We start from the raw sequence: 13,881 nt of genomic DNA, 5'->3' as shown, positions 1-13,881 counted from the left end.
GTTTGTAATCAATACGAAACTTGAGCATGAATTTAGTCTACTTGAATTATTTTTTCTTCCTCTTCTAATGTCTTAAAGGAAGGTCTCCAGTACTATAAGAATTGATTAGCATCCTCTATAATAATCGAGTTGAATATTTTGGGTTAACTAAAAGTATTAATCACTGGATGACAAGTTTATTCTAGACAAATTTATTTAAGGGGTTAAATGTTTTGACCTTTCCTTCAACTAACTTTTATGAGCTTGTTCTGATGATTCACCACATCAACCAACTAATCAAGTGATAAGCATGAGCAATTCAAGGTGGTCCAATACCAATTTAGCTAGCATAACCATTAGTAGAACAATCAATAGATCTAGTCAAATAACCAATTGATCCAATAATAGGCCATGATAAAACATTCCAAATTAAAATTGGTAAAATTTTGCACAGATCTCCACTGATAATCAAATCCTTATGTTGATCATAATATAAATTACAAAATATAATAGTGTCTTTTGTCTATTCAAAATGTTGACAAAACAGTTGTCGCTAAAGTAAATTAGAATCCCATCATAATGTAAGGTTTGCACACATAATTAGGATTAACAAGAAGGCATCAAGATTGATATTGTATAATCTTCTCTTCTTTTCTTTGAACTAGAGGAACCATCTTAGGATGACCCCATGAGCTAGTTTGCTAAACAAAGCATAAATAAATAGATTACGCAAAAATGGAAACATTAAAGACTTTTTTATAAACCTTCATTTGGTAATTTCAAACAGATAATTTTATATAAATCTTCACATCAACATTTTAAACAATAACTATAATTTATACTTAACTATTCATTAACCTAATGTAATAACCTAACCATAATTATAAAAAGTAATTTTTTAATGGTAATCTAGAACTCCTAATATCCACCCTTCTAACCACACTAATATTGAGTTCAACGTATTTTACGATTTTTTTCCAAATTTTTTAATTGTCTTCACTAATACTCCAGGTAGAGTACTGACCAACAACTATCATCTGCACTCTACTACTCCCCTACTATCTATAAGACAGGGAGTCAACAATGATTGGCTCAGCTAATTAAAAGATAGAATAGAATGAATGCAATAAATTCCTATCTTAAAATATACAAATACAAATATTTAAAAGTAATGAATTTATATTAAGATTTAAAAATTAAAAACAACTCAAAATTAAATATATATATATATATATATAAAGAGAACTTAATAAAAAACTGGTAATAAATCTATAAACATGAGTAAACTTATATCTGAATCGACATGGTCCACTAATAAATCATACGTTGATTTCAAACTTCCAAGAAAATTTTGCGTGTAACCTTACCAGGACTTCATTAAATCTAATCTAAACAACACAATTTCAACATAATAATCAACAGCCCCACATATTATAATGATGACAGTAGTACAGTGATAAACCATACATTGATCTTAAACGGCCAACCTCAACGCGTTCAGCGTCACTGAACAGAGCAGCTTTAAATATAATCTCACCTGCTCAATTCCCTGGCTGTATTGCCCACACGACATGGTTCTAACAGCCTCACATATAATAATAATAATACGTTTATTTAGAAGGCTTAAGTACCCTTCACTTTCTAACAGCGGCACACAATACCCCGGCCAGTCGCATTAAACCGTGGGGGACAACCTAAAGAACCCGAGCCGCGATTCCATTCCTTCGACAAACCTGGCAACCTTACAGTCCGTAGCAAAGAGATGCGACACTGCAAATTTATCCTCCCCTTCCATAACACCGCCCACCTTCAAGTGGCTCTTAAACCCAGAAGAGTACGTCTGCCCCAAAACGCCGTTCACATTAGGGCTGAGCTCATAGAACTTAAAATTCAGCTGCAGGTGCGCAAGGCAGTCATCTTCAGTCATCCCGTAGCCATGAACCCTAGACTCCTCGGCCGTAACGGGAACCACCCAGGCCGTTAGACTGAATTTGTGTGGCACTTGCAGTATTACAGCATTAACATTCAGTACACGTGTGATCTTCAACGGGCTCAACCGGTCCTCCCACTGGGCGCCTCTACGGGGCGGGAGAAGAACGCTTTGCCCATCGACAAGGAGCGTGAGCTGATCCAGGGCGCTTTCCCAGCGGGCAACTTTGTTGGCTCCAAGGTAGATTTGATGGGAACCGAAGCGCACGCCGATAGACTTCACCCACGTCAAGTCGTGCTTCAGCTCTTGCTCCTGCGTTGCGCTCTTGCCCATGAAGTGCGCGTTGATGTGCAGATCTTTGTCGGAGACAAGGCAGAAGTCTTTGCCCTTTTTGCCGTGGAAATAGAACATACTGCTATCCCCGCCTATGAACCGCGGGTCGTGGCACACCGCACCCGGCTTGTCACAGGCCGCAGACAAAGATGCTTCAGACAGACGTCCTGCACACAAAGTAGTACATCTTAGATAGATACAATGATTTTCCAGAAAACAATAGCTCTTATTTTGTTGTAAACATGAGAATTAGTAATTTCTGTGGCTTACGGGTGCTCTCCACGGGGCATTTGACCTTGCAGCGCTTGCAGTTGACGTAGCAAATCCGCGGACAGCGAGAAGGACACGGAAACGATCCGCGTTTAGAGCAGCTGTAATGATGATTTTCACATCTGGCCCTGCATGCCCTGGCTTGAGCTGCAACCGCTGCACAGACCATAATAAGCAGAACCCATTTTGTGAAGGTCATTGTGGATTTCGCCTCCGAGCTTTTTAATTACAACCATATGGTGAAGATGGATCTATAGTATAGGGCTACGAAAAGTTCACAATCATTGCATTTGGTGGAGCGTGTAGACCCACTCTTCACATGCATCCCAAATGAAAACTATAGGGTCTTCACCTGCGCTTAAATTGGTTTCAAACCAGTACAGTACGGATCAATAATTTTTGTGTTATTGTTTTCTATGAAAATTATAGATCAATCATGATCAACAGAATTAACTGTGACTTCCGCAATAACATAAATTTTAACATTTTAACATGCAGTTAACATGTCATTTTGGACAGCTCCTCACTCAGAAGTAACCTGGCAGATTGATTTTGGAAAGGTCCTCACTCAGAAATAACCTGACTGGCTATGCAACTCAAAACAGGTAAAGTTCAACAAAATGCCATTAAAAAAAAAACTTAAAAATTGAATAATTAAACTTATTAAACTTAAAATAAATGGAAACCGAAACTGAGCCAACAAAGCTTTCGTCATCGACCGACACTGAAGTGCTTTTCATAGGGACCAAGGAGCAGAGCCCTGGTGATCGACCCGAGAAAGGTTACTTACTTCTATTAGGATCTTTACGCTGTCTTCCTGCGATCATGACATCGGGTGAGTGAGGTTTTGATTATGACACGGAGATCCCGACGCTTCCCACCAGCCATTCTATTTTCTTTACTACCGGCATCTGCCGGTTTAAACCTAGCACTCCCAAGCGCTAGCCAACACACTACTTCCTATAGACAACCATAGCCAGAGCTTCCTTCTTACGGCATGTTACGTATAGATCATCGGAACCAACGCCAAAGCACTCGATGGGATCGGAAGAAATGAGATGAGGTGCCCCTTACCTAGTGCCCCTTACCTAGCACCCACTCAAACCCCCATCGTCCTTCCTTCGTCTTGTCCTCCAAACCTTCCTTCCTTAATGCGTACTCTAAGAAAGATTATCACAAAAGATTTTAAGTTAAAAAAATATATATAAATAGCCCTTAAATATCTACAACTAGCACTTAAACGAAATATCTATTTCAAAAGACTTAAGCTGTACAAGATATTAATACCTGTAAATAGTTTATACACATTAGATTCTCCTTTCTTCTCATTTTCAAATTTTCAGCCTTCTCTGCTCTATAACTCCAATTGCAATGAGTACCTCTTACATGCTATGCTAATACAAATATTTGTTAGAAAAAAGGAAACTTCATGTGATTACAATATTGCTACAAACTACCAATTTGATCATCTTACGTGTCAATGATCCACTAAGTAGGGAACACATCTATTTAATTCGACATTCAGTCAGCTCAAAGTTAAAGAGAATTTTTTGGCCTATTGATAAGATAATAAAAAATGTTTTTTAAGACAATTTTTAAGCATTAAACTCAAAGGAAAATGAAGAGCCTTGTATTGGAATTAGAAAGATGAAACAAATTAATCTACGTAAGTACATTACATGTGTGTAAAAACATAATAGTCTGTGTATGCAATATATTCTACTGTTGTTATTTTTTATAAAAGATCATACTTTTTTTTAAGACAATTTTTAAGCATTAAACTCAAAGGAAAATGAAGAGCCTTGTATTGGAATTAGAAAGATAAAACAAATTAATCTACGTAAGTAAATTACATGTGTGTAAAAACATAATAGTCTATGTATGCAATATATTCTACTGTTGTTATTTTTTATAAAAGATAATAAAAGTATGGATTAGTTGTACATTTATTTTTTTAATTAAAGTTAAAGAAAATCATTAGATTAAATGTAATGTTTAGATTTAAAATGTAAGAGAAGAAAGAGATATAGGTTTTTCATTAACTATATTTTTTTAAAATTAATTTATGTTTAAAATAATTGAGAGTAATAATTAAAAAATAGGAATCTAAAACAAATCTAATATTTAAAAGACAGTATTAAAATATTCAATTTTAAACTATACATCTAAGTCTAAAATAGTTGTAAAGAAAAAACTAAGCTTTTTGAATATGAAATATTTTAAATTTGACAAACGCTTCATCTAAAGGCTATGGGGACATCACCTTGTAGTGAATATTCTTCATTTAAAAGCATTTTATTTTATCATTTTCCGCTCAATTTTATGGCCCCATTGCACAAGTGGGACACATCTTGCGATATCACCCTTATTAAACTATTTAGTTTAGCTTCATTCTATGAGTAGATTCTTATATTTATTCATTGAATATGGTTTTTCAAATAATATTTAAATTATGGTAACTATTGTTTGTAAGAAAAGAGCTTTTATACATCTAGTTTCCATTTATCTAGCTCTAAGACCTTATAGACCTATTTACACTAACTTAATCTCACTTAAGAGCTTAGTTGTTTCAACTCATACCCACAAGACACATGCTCTAACACTTGTCTCGAGTGTCTTACATGAATCATATAAGTCAAATTTTAGTTTTGCCTTCCTACTTCCTCCTTGTCCTACATATATCAGGGCATCATTATACTTTCATAATTTGTTGCTCAAACATGGTATCAAACTTTTGAATCCGGAAGCAAAATTTTTAAGCAAGGGGACTATCAAATTTCATATGGTGTAATCTAGAGACAAAAGTACTTTTCTAATGTGCTCAAAATATCTGAAAGGTCAATTTTAATATATATAACACTTCATACTTTAGAGACCAAAAAGCTCTAAATTTTTTTAGCTCATAATTTTTTAATACAAAATCTATACATATGATTCTATGAAAATCCATCCCATTTATTAGAAAGACAACATTTTTAATTGTGTAGAGAATACTCTCTACAAAAAGAGCATATTGTTGGCTTTATCTTTCAAGTGAAAGACATTTTAAAACAATCCTTTAAAAAAATATTTTTTGTGTCACAAGAATTAGATAATATTCTATCAATTCTAAGCATAGTGCTTTATGCTAACATATTCAATTTTCCATCCCAAATTTTGACCCCTCACCATTGGCCTATTTAAATTTTTCGCTCAACTTCACAAGATTCTGTCTTAAAGGTCTAGAAACATTTTTCTTTAAATTTCTATTTTGTGGTTATTATTTACTAAGATCCAAGGTTACAAGATTAATATTTAGCGCACATTAAAAAGGAATTAATTAAACCACTATGACTTTTAAACCCCTTTCCATGACCATTTTATAAATATGACCAAATTTGAATATATTGGTCAAGTTTAAGTTGTGATCATGTTGACAAGTCTACTATAATTCTTATATTTTATATTCATCTTGTACTTGTTGAGGGGACCTAAGCCTTCTTGATTGGTTGATTTCTCTTGGTTTTGCTCAATTAATGGTTTTTCCATTGTCGAGGTCCTTTCTTGGGTCCTTACAATGCCAATCTTAATATTTGTGCTTAGTTTCATCACCTAAGAGTGTGTCATGTAAAGGCATGGGTTGCACTAATGTGATAGGAACTTATGAATAATTAAGAATACTTTTGGTACTTAATATCTTTTTAAGCCAAGTTGTGTATGTTTACTCTCTTTTTTCTTATGCCATGTCCCCATGCGGCTTCTTAAGTGCAATTTCTACTTAAAATTAAGCAGCTAGAGTTTTCCCATGCAAATTTTTAATTAAGAGGAAAAGATAAACTGGAATCTTTTCCTATTTAAGTGGAGCAGCAACTGCTTAAACTTTAAAATAAGCTTTGAAAAAAGGTGGGGTTGGAAATAAGCAGCAACTGCTTATTGAGAAGATTGACATGTGGCTCTCCAAAACAATTTCCCTCTTTTTATTTGTTTCCAATTTTTTCTCCACAATTTATGTGACCAATTAGAATTAAGTAGTTCTTTTAATAATGCAATTTAAGATGATTGCTTATTTTATAAGCATCAAAATTTTACATTCATGGGGCCACCAGCTCCACAAATTAATGCTAAAAAAATTAAGCTGCAACTGCTAGCCAAAATAAGCTAAGAAGCCACATGGGGACCTACCCTTAAACATTGTGTTTTTCCAAGAACTTACATGGTTAGACTTGTAGTTCATACCCACTTTGTAAGAATTTGTTAGTTAGCTTTGAGGACTATTGCCATGACCCGTTTTAGATACATAGGTTTTAGGTTACTTTTAATCAAATGTTAGACAGTGACAATTATAGACATTTGATACTATTAGTGTATAACAACATTATATTATGTGATGACATTAATGATGGTATTATGTGATGATATTTAATGTTATTAATGATATTTCATTATTTAATGTTATGATGATGATTATAATGAATTTTTTTTAATCGTTATCTGACGATTTTGTCGAGTGCAAGGTGGGTGCAGGGTAACTATCGAAGGTGAACATATGGCCAAGGAGGGGTCTTCTAGCACACTGGCATCAACCCACGGAATGGAATCATGTGCAAACATAAAGTTAATAATAATTCAATAAATTTAAAAGACCAAAATAAATAAAATGATTTAAATATTTAAACTAAATAAACAAAAATTCATGATTTAGAGGTTTTAATTAATAAATAAAATATAATAATAATTTTCAAAAAGATAAATTATTAAGATTTTAAATCAATTAAAAGTTGATAAATAAAAATATATAAAGTTAGTATTTGCCATGCGAATATATAATATATATTCTTTTAAATAAAAAATTAAAAATTAAAAATTTAATAAAATAAGAAAAACCAAAGTGAATTTTGGAAATTAGCTCGGAATGCAGTTAAGTTTCCTTTCAAACTGAACTTCTAAAATCAGTTAAAATCAGTAATTATCTAAATTAAATTCATGCATTTTGATGGAATTTTAGCCACACCAATTATAAATAGAGGTCGACTAATCAATTTTGGGGGTTTCCAAATCTTTTCTTTTCTTTTCTTGCTTTCATTTTTTCGGTGATTGTTTCGGTCTGCAATTCCATCGACCCTTGTAAGCGACTTGGGAAGATCGATCTGTTTGTGGTGGAATCACGTCTCCAATCTCTCCTTCTACGTCCTTGCAGGGTAATTTTCCTTGGCTTGCTGTTATTTGCCCTATACTTCCTCTATCCCTACATGTTTTCTTTGTATAGATTGATTTGTTTTATATTACTATGTGACTTATGACTGCATAGTTATTACGGATTATAGGATATATCTGAGAATTGGTTGACAGAGAAATATCTTTCCAGTTTTGAAACCCAGTCATCAACGACATCTGCATCAATCATTCCTTGAAAGGTGGGTATATCGAAATTCACTTGCACCTTGAATGGTGTATACCCTGTGAATGGTGGGTTTGCAGGTGACCCACGACTTTCCAACATCTGCTTGAACTGCTCCATCATTTCTTCTCATTGTTTTGTCAATGCATCTGCGATCAATGCTTTAATGTCTTCATCGGTGTGCAACTTAGCCATCTGCGATCGTGTGCGTCTCAAAGGAAGGTAGTCTGAAGGATTCCTTGTTTCCAACCTCAATCTTTGATATGTTGATCGCGTGTGATATGACATACAGGAGCAAACTTGCTCTGATATCACTTATCCAAATTGTGGATTCGGACGACAACATCTAAGTGAGAACCTACGGTGGTGTGGATGGACAAGATAATACAAAATTGAAGCAAGCCAAAAAGTATTCTATTCAATTCGAAAATCCAACATATAGTAGTCCAAGGGATTCCAAAGGTCACCAACAACTCCTTGACAATCAAAAAACCAATAGTCATATCAAGTTTATTTACATAATAAAATCTAAAACTATGTAATTTTTTCAAAAAAAACTATATAAAATTTGTCCTAACTTTAACTAGGCATAACTTTCTGCACAGGACTCGAAATTAGGAGTTGTTTAACTCGTTGGAAAGGTCTCCAAGAGTTGTAGGCGAAATCGTGAAAGAACATACCTTCTTTTGCCACTTTCAAGGGCTAAAAATGCCCTGAAGGCCTTCAAAAATGTCATTTACTAACATATAGAAAAACTAAGAAAATATATAATAATATTTTTAAATTTTCTTCTGATCAATGATTTACTTACCGTTACTTTTTATTTTCATGAACTACATGCATGAAGGTATTTAATTAGTTAATTTGATTATGGTGCATTAGTTATAGATATTTTTCATGTTGATCTCCTTTCATGAGTATCTTACTTCCATTTCACTTTACTATGTTACATGATAAGCGTTGCATGTTATAATTTCATTGCATGAACATTATGTATCGCTTTATTTGTTTAAAATACATGTTAGTTAACCTAATTTTTTTGCATTTGCATAAATGAAATTTAATTAGAATTAATTATGAATAGATTTAAAAAGTTATGTTAGGGTTAGGACTAGCGGGTCCTTCCAACAACTATCTTGTAAGGAATAACTCTCACCTTGATGGTGGGAAGTTCGATCTTATCGGCGTATTATGACAAATATTGGCGTGACACAAAACATCGATATGTATTTCTGGGGCCCGGCTTAACCGGCACACTCGAAGCTTTGACTTAGGTGATCGGGCCCACAGCTTCAGCAGCTCAGATATTTCCCGTTACCGTAGCATTTCAGCTTTCCGTTTTCATACTTGTCGTTGCCATTGCCGCTCCCGTTCGTGTAGCCATTACCATTTACCGTTTCCACTGTAATTTAACTACTCTGTTTCTCGCCTCGAAATCCCACCTAATTTTTTAAACAAGTTTTGGTATTCAACGAAACTGACCTGCACGATAAGAACCAATGTATTAGGTTGCGTACTCTCTTGTTGACAGCGACGAAGGCATTCATAACAACCGTCATCTGCTGAATCTCCTTGATTGTCTGATACAGTAGCTCTTTTCACCGCATCCAGCTGCTGCAACACAAATTTATTTTCCTTTCTCGTTGATTATGTAATTCTGCCATGTTTTAGCGAACAAAGTTTTATTCTTATTGTATCTTTTCGGTCTTTCCGGTGATAGCGAGGTGTCCCGACGCTTCAACCTATGTAAAATATCCTCAGTTGTGCCCTTGTTCGCTGCTTACATACAGTCGGAAAATAGTTTTTTAAAAATCTCAGCTTCTTTTAGCTCAAATATTATTTTTTATGTAACTTTTTTAATAGCTATCCCTAATATATGAGAATAATTGCCATCCTGAAACTATCCCGTTCCTCATCCTAGAAACATTGTGAAAATCCCCTATTATCCTTTCATGCATTTACATACTCTGTTATAAAGTTCTTGCTTTATTACATGCCGGGAGTATGTTTAGCTGATCAAGTTGGACAAGTGTTTGTTGATTTTGATATAATAGTATCGATTCTTCATTAAAATACTCATGTCTCGGGTCAGCTACAACGATTACGTTCTAGGAGATGCAACAACTTTCAGACAATCTACAAAATTCCTGCACTTTGCATACATGGTGTTCAGCATATTTGAAGATTTGTTCAACTGCACAAGGTTGATACATTTCATGTCAAATGTAGAGGCCAACTCCTCCATGCCTCATCTTATAAGATTCTCATGACTTCTTAAAAAAATAAAATTATGCATGTACAGGATTAAAAGCCCTCATGGTTTCAAATATAAAGACGTGTGTCTTGGAGAGGACCGAGTAGCAAAGCGTATTTCAATTGTTGTGATAGTACTTGTTAATTTAATACTTATATTTGTTGATTTATTGTTCAATTTTATTGACAACATTGTACCAATAGTTGTTTAACTTTAATACCTAGAATTGAATGAAATGTATCCTTGATTGTAAAAAGCAATCAATCATGTGATGTCACATCAGTTGCACAAGTATGAGGCCCCCTTATGCATGACTATTGCTCTCACCTTTTTTATGGACTATTTTGGACGCCTTGACAAAAAACATGATGATGTGGCTATGAAACCTTAGTTATAAGCAAGGGATGTACCAAGTATGTCGCTGTAAAAAATTGGGAGTGATTGAAATTTCCAAGTAGGATTTTGAGAAGCGCAAAGTTAGGGTTTTAAACTACTGGGTCTTCTCCCCTAAATGGCTTGCAAATGTTTTTGTCTTTATGACATTCTTTTTTATTTCCATTTGGTGGTGGCGAGGCATAAGGAGGTCTTCTTTTCTTGCATGTAGATTGGTTGGTTTGTATGTCGTCATGTCTTTGTGTTGGGTGAAACGTTCCTATGGTTATTGCAAGTCAAAGATTTGATTGAAGAGGAAGCAATTGCAATTGGTCCTTTAGCTCAATGAAGATTTTTTATCTTTACCTAGAAAGCCCAAATTCCGTGTGATCCTAATGAGATCCACTTTCTTAAGGCATGGGTCCTCCCTCATATGGATCTTGGGGGTAACTTAACGGTGACTGTATATGCATTTTAATTTGTCTCTTTGTATCGTCATGGTCATTTGAGTGATGTAGAAGGCTATATATTCATGCTTGTATGATGTTTTAGGAGATAGTCGCTAAGTTAATTATCTATGACCTAGTCATTGAGAATATATTTTAGGAGATGGATTGTTGCATGCACATAATTGTAAGTGATCGATATTATTCGTACAGGCTATAAGAAAGTATAGTTGGATTAGGTAGTTGCATGGTCATATTTTTTTCATGATAGGCTATGATATTTCAAGGGAGTGATTGAACCTATTTGTGGATCCTCTCTTGCCACATTTCCTAGCTTGGGGTAATGACAAGTTGATTAATATCCCACACTTATAATTCATTAACAACCTCTTTATAATGTTCTTTCGTGATTGCTTGTGGGATATTTCTCACTTAAAAAGGATTACTAAGCATAAGTGGTATGCAATATTTTTCTAATTTTAAAAGATTCTAGTGCAAAATCAATATGGCTATATTTATTTCTCACATGTTGTAACTTTATTTCCTCGTAGATTTGGCACAAGTCAATTAGTTTAGGATACCATCAATCCTATTCATAAAACACCTTTATTTCTATTCTAATCTACTTTACTACTCTGTCGAAATGCACTAATTAATTAGTTTTTACAATTTTGGTCATATCTTAAAGGAGCCACATTTGATTAAAATGTTCAAAGGTTTTTAAGCATGATGGATTACTAGGTATGTGTAATTCATAATTTGGCTCCCTATTTTTATGGTTCCAATACAGTTCAAATAGAACTATATTTCTTTCTTATAAGCATGTGATTATATTGCCTAATAGATTTGACACAAGTGAATTGAGTTTCTATTCAATCATTCTCATTCACAAAGCATGATTATTTTTATGATAATTCAGTTTTCTAATATGAATGAATGCACTAAGTAGTTTTATAAATTTGGTTATATTTTAATGGAACCACCCTTGATAGAAATGTTCAAAGGTTTATGCATGCAAAAGTATTGCTTACCACATGTTCTAGTGCTTCAAAAATTTACATTAGTGAGCTTGTGTCAAGTGGATAAGTATAGGTCTGTGTTTGTGAGATCTAGAAGTGCAAATCAATGATCAAGTTCAGTTTGAAATAAATTGACAAAATGCTTAAAAATTGAATGTTTCAATTCCTAGGGATTAATTTTGACTTTTTTCAACATAGAATCTAATATCATATTAATATAGTTGAATATCATTTAATTAAAAATTGAATTTAACAAGTTTGATATTTTTATATTAATTATATTATTATAAGATGAAATATGACTTAATATTAATAGATTTCCATAATGTGACATTTATTAAATTATTACTTTTGGATTTGAGTGGATGAGTTTTTTGCATCAATATTTTGAATTGTACTTTGGGATGCATCATCAAGATGTCTAAAAATGGATTACTCCTAGACCTAAACAAACTAAAAATAATGAGAAAGGTGGAGGGAGCTCTAATAATGCACATTGCATGTTTCCATGACATGCATGATACTAATTAGCCTTTTTAGAACTTTGTAGCTAGGTAGTTAATAGAAGTCCATAAGATATGTTTTCAAAAAAAGTGAAGGAGTGGGATTCTTAATATAAATGATAAAGAATCATGTTAAAACAAACAAGCAGCCAAAAGTATAGAGGTTGAATTGGAATAGATAAACTTAAACTTGTATAAATCCAAGTCTTCATTAAACATTTAGTCAACAACTGAATGTTTGAGAAATATTTGCAAAAATTAAGAAAGAATAAAATATTTTGGGGATAATTGTTCAAATGACCATGAAGTTTGAAAGAGGGACCGTTCCAAGATGATCTCTCTACAATTAAAAGCATATTCAATTGCTTGCCACATGTTATGAATGATGATGGAAATATTGTTGATCCTCTTTACAAAAATAGTACATTATTTCTAATCCTTTACCCAAGATAGACTGGGATAAAAGGAAGTAATGATGATCTAGAATGAATTGAGCAAGCTATGCTAAAATTCAATTGAAAGGTTCTAATAAGTCTTTTATATTAAATACATTATTTTATTAGTAGTTTATTATTATAGGATCTAGTCCCAAATGTATCTTGCAATAAGTCTCTTTGCATGTTATTCTTTATCATACTAGTTATAACACTAATTTTCTTTACCCCTATCCTTCACATTGGTATTGATGGTCTTCTTGCTTTCCACTAGCCTTTCACCTTGTCCTTTTTTTCTGATCTAGCTTTTCTCCACCCATGATAAGCATAGGTTAGTCAAATATGGGAAAAACCATGATAAGCATAGGTTAGTGAAAGATGGGAAAAAATAAATTCATATTGGTAGTTCCATAATCTTTGAATTGAGTTCTTCATGGCAATTGATTAACATGATTGGCCTACATATTGAGATAAAACCAAAAGACGCCATTGTTGGAAGTAAAATAATCCATTGCTTGCATTCTACAAAGTAAAATAATAGAATAAATTACTAAAGAGTTGTTTCTTAAGCCAAAGCGATTACAAGCTAGTAATATGTAATTACTACCTAATTATCGCAGCCCTCTCCTCTAGCATCATCACTCAAGACGAGAGAAAGGCAGGCAAGGTATCTTAGATGAAGAGGACAACTTTCAGCCAATGTGTAAGATTATGAATTTTTTTACACTTCTTCAATCTCTGTGGAACCTAGGGGCATATTCCCTTGAGATCTGAACACAATATGGGCAAATAGAAATATAGAGGTAGGGATAGCATTATTTTCCTTTCTGGGGATCGGGATTGACGCCTCTTTACAGACCAAATTCTTTCACCCAAGCAGTGATAGCTAAGACTTCTCTAACAGCAAAGTGATAGCTGATGGGATCCAAGAAGCGGTTGAGATTAAAGCTTCTGATCCCTTTGC

At 33.6% G+C, this 13,881-nt stretch overlaps 1 protein-coding gene across 1 annotated transcript; it reads right to left on the bottom strand.

Annotated features, from left to right (window-relative positions):
* Positions 1-1,380: 1,380 nt before the first annotated feature.
* On the bottom strand, positions 1,381-3,139 carry LOC131045121 (uncharacterized). Its single transcript, XM_057978653.2, has 2 exons — positions 2,513-3,139; positions 1,381-2,409 (listed from the first exon to the last, which is right to left on the bottom strand). The coding sequence occupies exons 1-2, from the start codon at positions 2,709-2,711 to the stop codon at positions 1,655-1,657; spliced, it is 954 nt and encodes a 317-aa protein (XP_057834636.1). The 5' UTR covers positions 2,712-3,139; the 3' UTR covers positions 1,381-1,654.
* Between the last annotated feature and the right edge of the window lie 10,742 nt (positions 3,140-13,881).

Source organism: Cryptomeria japonica, unplaced genomic scaffold, assembly GCF_030272615.1.
Source record: "Cryptomeria japonica unplaced genomic scaffold, Sugi_1.0 HiC_scaffold_110, whole genome shotgun sequence".
Taxonomy (NCBI): domain Eukaryota; kingdom Viridiplantae; phylum Streptophyta; class Pinopsida; order Cupressales; family Cupressaceae; genus Cryptomeria; species Cryptomeria japonica.
The sequence above is the reverse complement of the archived record's forward strand: the minus strand, read 5'-3'. Positions and strand labels throughout refer to the sequence as shown.

What these genes read in the sequence shown, in the direction of transcription:
- LOC131045121 (XM_057978653.2), bottom strand. Translation starts at nt 2,711, where the DNA reads ATGACCTTCACAAAATGGGTTCTGCTTATTATGGTCTGTGCAGCGGTT. An exon ending in ATGCCCCGTGGAGAGCACCC is followed by an intron (nt 2,410 to 2,512) that starts GTAAGCCACAGA and finishes CTTTGTGTGCAG; the next exon opens with GACGTCTGTCTGAAGCATCT.